Source organism: Clupea harengus, chromosome 7, assembly GCF_900700415.2.
Source record: "Clupea harengus chromosome 7, Ch_v2.0.2, whole genome shotgun sequence".
NCBI classification, from domain to species: Eukaryota; Metazoa; Chordata; class Actinopteri; order Clupeiformes; family Clupeidae; genus Clupea; species Clupea harengus.
Window position 1 is genome coordinate 872,278 of NC_045158.1, and position 7,291 is coordinate 879,568.

General features: G+C 39.2%; 1 protein-coding gene across 2 annotated transcripts; it reads left to right on the forward strand.

The window, feature by feature from the left end:
• The first annotated feature begins 8 nt into the window (after positions 1-8).
• On the forward strand, positions 9-6,939 carry smn1 (survival of motor neuron 1, telomeric). Of its 2 annotated transcripts, none has more exons than XM_042708188.1 (8): positions 9-211; positions 510-581; positions 4,007-4,075; positions 4,237-4,425; positions 4,902-5,000; positions 5,740-5,817; positions 6,378-6,488; positions 6,631-6,939. In XM_042708188.1, exons 1-8 carry the CDS (start codon positions 164-166, stop codon positions 6,691-6,693), a joined length of 729 nt encoding a protein of 242 aa, XP_042564122.1. In that variant the 5' UTR covers positions 9-163; the 3' UTR covers positions 6,694-6,939. The 2 variants fall into 2 exon arrangements, with proteins under 2 accessions (XP_042564122.1, XP_012691390.1); XM_012835936.3 differs by having other exon boundaries at positions 11-211; positions 4,007-4,123.
• Positions 6,940-7,291: the final 352 nt, after the last annotated feature.

Consider the following 7,291-nt stretch of genomic DNA (forward strand, 5'->3'; position numbering starts at 1 on the left):
CTGACGCTGATATTTGGCGTCATCAAGAAGTGCCACGATGATGAACCAATGATGTCGACTTAGTAGAAAAATACAATGCTGATGTATACCTGCTTGGTTAAAACTTTATTGTAACATTTATATCAGTTCGACGATATATACGTGTATTTTATCAGGTGCTGTTATGGAAAATTCTTGCAACGAAGACCTTATTTCCCGTGGAACAGGACAAGTAGGTCTAGCTATTCTGAAACATTGGTATTTAGACTTGTCGACTTTATCCTGTAACGTTAGCAGACTCGTTTGTTAATAGACGTATTGCTTGGCCAATAATATTATATTCACGGTCATTAACTTACTCACTGCCATCAGTTTCAGCATGCTCACTGTGAAATCGTAATAGACGTTGCCAGGAAATAGGCTACAGGCAGCACAGGTTCAAGCTCTTAAGATGTAAAGAGAGTTCACCTGATATAGGTCTGTTAAATGTTTGGCATTGTTAAAAAGTTTGTTGACCGTCATTTATCCAGAGTGACGATTCCGACATCTGGGACGACACGGCCCTGATAAAAGCTTATGACAAAGCGGTGGCGTCTTTTAAGGTAAGCATATTTTTTTTGTGTCAATGTAACAAGGTGAAACTTGCACTATTCGCGTGCCTTGCGATGATGAAAACATACTAGCTATGTCTGTCTCTCGTAGATGTACACACTTCCAATGGAAATCTATTTGGCTGGTCAAACGGCGCACGAAACGTACCTCTTTCATACCAGCGTTCGACCTGTGTTGATTTTTAATATTAAAGGGTGGACTTGTTTTTTTTTACTCTGCTTCTCTTGGGTTGGACACGGGTTGATTTTGGTATGAATGGCACGACCTGGGTTGCTAACAACTATAACGTTGACCACATTATAACTCTGAAGATAATGCATTAACAAAACTGGGTCCAGATTATGAAAGATACAAAGCCTAAAAGCTCCTCCGAGAAAATACAAAGGCAGGGTTTGAACTTATTTGAAAGAAGTACTGTAAGACCTAAACATACAAAATAAAGCATAGTTACAAAGCTATATGAGCATTTGTATACCGGTACATTCTTTACATCACACATGTACAGAGCCCCTAAGGGGACGTGGGGGAGGGGTCTTTAATGTTTCTGGTGCGTACCAGATACTATCCCGTGGGCCAGAGAGAGTTTACCCTACTCACGAGAAAGTATTGACTTATATGTGGCACACACAGGAGATCACCCTGTGCATTTCGGATTGCTATGTTTTTGTGGGGAAATGACGGGACATGAGTCCGTTGTGTGCTTCAGGAGCTTCGGCTTCCAGAGCTGGCAAAAGACCATTAAGGAAAACTGAATGGGGTGCTACGTCAGAGACCGGAACTAGTGAAAGGTAAACCACTGACTGTAGAGGTAACTACAGTTAAGTTTATGGTGGTGGTGGGACAGTTTCAGTGTTCAGGTGCTAGGTGATATCTACCACAACTCAGACAGAGTATAGTTAAAAACTAAAATTCCAAGATAATAATTGTATTGGCTTTAGGTAATATTAACACATTAAGCACAAAACACTCAACACTGCTATTTGTATTAACAAGAGCAACCTAAAGGAACACGTTCCAGTCCAGATATGTTCAACAGAGGTATTTTATTGTTCAGTTCACAGCAACAAAAGAGAGTCAACAAACGTCTCTTTAGGGTTAAACAAGGTGGGTCCTCTGCTCAGAGAAATGCATGTGGTAGGCTCTGTAAAAAAGGAGGAAAACAAATCATCTTCAGTCCAAGACCACTTCAGTTAGCCTACAAATAATAGAAACAATTTTGCACAAAAAATACTATGGGTGCTTGAGAGTTTGCTGGATGAGAGTAGTGTGTGTGTGTGTGTCTGTGTCTGTGTCTGTGTCTGTGTGTCTGTATACACACCCACTGTAAGTCAAACATGGCATTGGTTAGTTTTACCATGAGGCAAAATATGACACACTTTGGTTAAACCCTGATACAAATTTAGGAAACCTACAGAAAACCTTTTCATTGGAGAGCCTAGTTACCTCAGGACTCCGGAGCTGCGTATAAGTATATTTATTAGACAAACAACAATTGCAATCGGGCTCACTCCCAGCACAAGGCTGAAAGTGAAGCCCTGATAAACACATCGCACAAGGTTTATATAGACAGAAGTTTAGTTTTCAGAAGGGATAACCTGGATCTCTGACGTCCGAGGCTCCCTTATATTGCAAGGATGGCAGTTTTGCACAAGGTCGGAAGAAGCTTATCACCTCTGGTCTAAACATGCTCTTGTACAAATGCAGACTAAGTGGCACCTAATATTCTCACACACATGCCGAAACACAGAAAAGCCATGTTCCTGCTTACATAAGTACATGATTCATATAAGGTAATTAATAGTGCTGTCAAACGATTAAAATATTTAATCGCGATTAATCGAATTTATGTCATAGTTAACTCAAAATTAATCGCGATTAATCGCGAATTTTTATCTATTCTAAATGTCCCTTCGTTTATTTATTTTTTCCATCTTTTTATTTTTATTTGAATGCCCTTATCAACATGGAAAAGTGGATTGGCTTGCTTTATGCAAATGTTTTATTTTATTGAAAAACAAAATAAAATTATAAAGTGCACATTTCAGGTAAACAAGGACTCAGCCTGTAGTGCAGTTAAACCATGGCTTAATATTTTCTTTTTTTCAAGTTTGCTGGGAACATAGCAGTCAGGCCTCTTATTTCAGAAACAATGAACCGTAACAGTTAGGTTACCAATAAAAGGTAAGCCTACTACTTCTTTGCTTTCAGCCAGCTGCCTGTTGACATTTTCAGACAATAGTGAAGCTCGCTTCTTTTGCACAACACAACTTTTAAAAGTAAACTTTCCATTCAGAAGCTTTTTATCATCCATTTCGCCGTATCGCGCTGACCATTCACTCAAACCGTAACGTTAGCCTACTACACAGTTTGCGAGGCCAAAAAGAATGTAAATCTAAAAAAAAAAAAAAATCGCGTTAATCTCGCGATAAAAAAATTAACGGCGTTAAAATGGGTTTGCGTTAACGCCGTTAATAACGCGTTAAACTGACAGCACTAGTAATTAATAATACAAGGCACTTGATTATTATATTTTTAAGTCATTAACAGTGTTTGGAAATGATCTCCATCACCTATCTGACACTGATCTTACATACACCTCATTAGTAGGCTAACTAATATCAGCTGTGCTTTAGAGCTCCAGTGAATGCGATACCTTTGGACCCTTGTACATGCAGAGGAGGATCTTGACTGATTTGATGTGATTCCATCCTAATGTAGTGCCAATGCAGTGATGATAATGATGAAATAATGTCTCTGGTCTCTAGTAATCCATCTATTGATTTAAGCACTGAAGGTTCCCGCCCACAGTCTTTCTGTCTTGGTGACTGACAGGATGTTTAACCAATGAAATTAATAAGTTGTGGAAAAGGAGATAGTCCGCAAAGCTGACAGCGTTGTTGATATTTGAGCTCTACAGCTATCATATTCCACTCCTCCCTTGCCTGCTCCTGAAGCCATTAGTTGACTAGAATTGTTAATGGCTCAGTTGTGTTATTTCTTTTTTGAGCAGACGACTAGATGACCTTGAGGAGCAATTTGACAAAAAGTGTATTGGATTGGAATTGCGGACTAAACCTTTAAACCTTTAAGATTTGTAAGCAAACGCAGATGCTAGTTTCCCCCTAGCCTGGAAGCTAACTGTATGTTTGCTATGCAACCTAAATGAATATCCATGATAGCACATATATTTGTGATGATGGGGGAGGCTAGTGTTGCCATATTGAGGCAATCCTGAGTGAGGTCTCCGAGGCATCATGTCCAGGGCAGCTTTTGCATTTCGACTAGATTGCTTATTATTGTTAATATCTCAACAAATATGAGATGACGGTTTATTTTGTATGTACGTTGTCCATTTTGTCTGTACAATGTCTGTATTAGATCTTTATTCAGTGTACCCGTCTACTTCCACCATCAGCATGCACTGACAGGAGAGGAGAACCCGGAATCCAAACAACAACAACCTGGGAAGAAACGGAAAAACAACGTAAGGAATAGTAGCAGAAAAAGGAGCAACGCTTCCTCTAGCAAAGAGGTATAGTTGCCACGGTAGCGCTGAACTAAACGGTACAACATTCTGATGTTCTGAATAGTTTGCACTGAAACTAGTACACTGTGTTGAAAAAGTCAAACTTGTCTTTCTTCTAGTGGAAAGTTGGTGACTCCTGCTGTGCTCGGTGGTCTGAGGATGGGAACTTGTATTCAGCCAGAATTACCTCCATTGATCACAAGAGAGGCACTGGCTTTGTTGTCTACACAAATTATGGAAACAAGGAGGAGCATTACCTGAAAGATCTTCTGTCTGCAGGCACTGTGAAAGAGGAAACACCAGAGGGAGTAGGGCTCTTTCTTACCCTTTTCAGATACACTCACATCACTACTTGGATGTATTGGGTTTCTATTTAAATACTGTTTGCATTGCACAGTGTACTGAATGTAAGTAACTTCAAATGAAATTAAAAGTAGAGAACAACCTGAAGCCAACTGGTTTGACCAGTCCAGAGAAAGAGTTTTGGGAGCTAGCCAGGTTTAAAAACCTGACCAATCCCTGTGATGACATTTTAAGCATTTTGACTGGTACCCAAAGCACTGGTGTCTTGGCACTAAATAGTCTTTTAAAATCTTCACGCCACTTTGGCGCTTGAGGCAACTACTAACAAACAAGACATAAACAGAACCCAAGTTGATCGTTTTCTTTCCTCTGGAATGTGTTCCTATTGGTCACACATCTTATGGGTAATGAATATTTCGGTAAATTATGAATTTATTAGTTAAACCACATGGCTGACTTGTTTTCTTCAAATCATATGTAGGTCCATGCGACGGAGGAGTCTTCAGCAGAAGATGGTGAAAAGTTTTCAACACATCTGCCAAGTCACCCTGGACCATCCTCAGGAACAAAATCTAGAACGGTAGGAAAAAAATAAAGGTTTTTACAGAACAAACCCAAAAAATACACTCAGTAGCTACTTTCTTCGGTACACCTTCCAAGTGCTGGGTAGGACCCCCTTTACCACCATAGCAACCTGGTTTCTTGATGGCATGGATGACAAGGCCCTGACAAGGTCCTGATTTCTTCATGCTGCTAATCTCCCGTTCCCGTTGGAGTTCAACAAGCACATTTTCATGGACTTTGTTTTCTTGTGTTTGTTAACTGACCTGGACCAATAGGGTCACTCGCTTACACAGGATGTCCTATGGCCTTCCTGTCAACTTCAACCAGTTTGGCCATGCTCCTCGACCACAGTGTTCACATCCCATATGTGCTTGAGCAAGCAGGTGTGAAGGTTTACCCAATAAAGTGGCCACTGTGTTAAGATCCTCTATATCGGTGAAACTAGTTGTGTACTGATCTATTAAGTGTAGACATCTGATTGACATATATTTTATATTATATATTAATATATAGTTTATATATTTATGTTTACTATAAAAGTATGTTTATTATAATTATGTTTAGTAATTATGTTTGTCTGTATGTGTACTTATGTTTAGTACATACTGTATATGTTTAGTTACCTTTCACACGTCGAGGTACAAAGAACATCTAAAATACCTGCAAGGGCAGTTCTCTCCCTTTGTGACAAGAGTATCATTGAGACACTGATTCCACCTCACGCCAGTTGTCTTTCACTTCCATTTTGTCGTTAGGGAGAAGGCAGAAAGTCCGGTCACAGCAAACTTCCTAAGTGTGGTTTCCCCCCACTCTTCCCCCCCGCTGCTGTTCCAGTAAGTGTTCTTCATTAAGTCATTCTAAACGTTACTTTCTTTGATTCCTAATGTATTTCATTAGGATAAATGGAACCACAAGATGTTAGTAATTGGGTCCAAGGGCCAGGTGTTCCGGAAGCACCTCCTCAGCGACGCTTCCAGGAATTTAAGAACTCCACTAAGGAAATGCTTTGATGATGATAGCTATAGTGGCCCACATTGGCAAAAGATGCTGTTGGCCCATTCTGTGTACTTTAACAATGGGATGGATATGATGACCTACTGGGTCAAATCCTATGTATCCCAAATTACACATCAAAGTATTTGTTTGCAGAAAATTACAACAGGTCAAAATAACAAAACTGATAAGAAAATAAGTTCATATTCATTAAAAAAAAACACACACAATACTAATATTTTAACTTAGAAAGAGTCAATATTTGATGGAAAAACCTTGATCACATTCATGTGTCTTGGCCTGCTCTTCGCCAGTCTTTTGCATTGCTTTGTAGTTTTCAGTTAAGGACACAAGTTAAGGCCTACTTTATTCTTTCTGCTTGACCTTTCCACGTATCTAGATGATTCCACCGCCACCGCCCATGATATCTGCCATACTAGAGGAGGATGAAGCCCTGGGGGCCATGCTGATCTCCTGGTACATGAGTGGCTACCACACAGGATTTTACTTGGTATGGGTGAAATTACATTTGCAAATTTCCATAGTTATTGCCTCTTCTTAAATCTGCCATTACTTGAATTATTGCAGCCATATAATGCCATAGTCATTTGTCCAACTCCTCTACTCTACTCATGATCTACTCTTTTTTTCAGGGTCTGAAACAGGGTTCTAAAACACAGGAACAAGAATCAAGTTTAGTTAAAAACTCTTCGTGATATGATCATTTAAAGCATATTAAAGATGGCTGCCCAGGTTGAGTGAAGAAGCAAGTGTTCTTGTTCAGTACCACACAATTATTTTTTTATGTGTTTTCTTTTTTTTAAACTTCTGCATTGGTGGTATGTACGAGACTCAACATGGCCTATTCCAATGTATTGCTAAACTTTGTGTTCTTTGAACATATAGAGACCTGGTGGTTTATACTTTTCAAATTAATAAAGTGATAGGGGTTTATATCAAAACATAGCCTTTTGTGATATTTACTGTTCACCTATATTTCATTAATAGAAAAATGGCACCAGTTTTTCTGAATTGCAGTTCTCATTTAGGATGGATTTTAAAGTTATTGTCATTATTTATAAAGCACTGCATAGCTTGGTACGATCATGCATTGCTGAATGCCTGGCAGAGTACACATCCCGTGAGATCTTCTGATTCCAGTCTTTTAACTCAATAATATAGTGAGGCAGAACCAAATAAGCTGGTGAGGCAGCTCTAAGTTTTTATGCACCAAAATGGTGGAATGATGCCTTGAGGTCATTATGTCTAGATATTGTTATTATTCACAGAAACACAGTGGCTGATGTTCTGATG

Excerpts from the sequence above, each read along its gene's own strand:
- smn1 (XM_012835936.3), top strand. The coding sequence starts at position 164 with ATGGAAAATTCTTGCAACGAAGACCTTATTTCCCGTGGAACAGGACAA. Across the intron at positions 582-4,006 it reads AAGCGGTGGCGTCTTTTAAG|CATGCACTGACAGGAGAGGA; the intron begins GTAAGCATATTT and ends TTCCACCATCAG. Across the intron at positions 5,001-5,739 it reads CAGGAACAAAATCTAGAACG|GGAGAAGGCAGAAAGTCCGG; the intron begins GTAGGAAAAAAA and ends TTTTGTCGTTAG.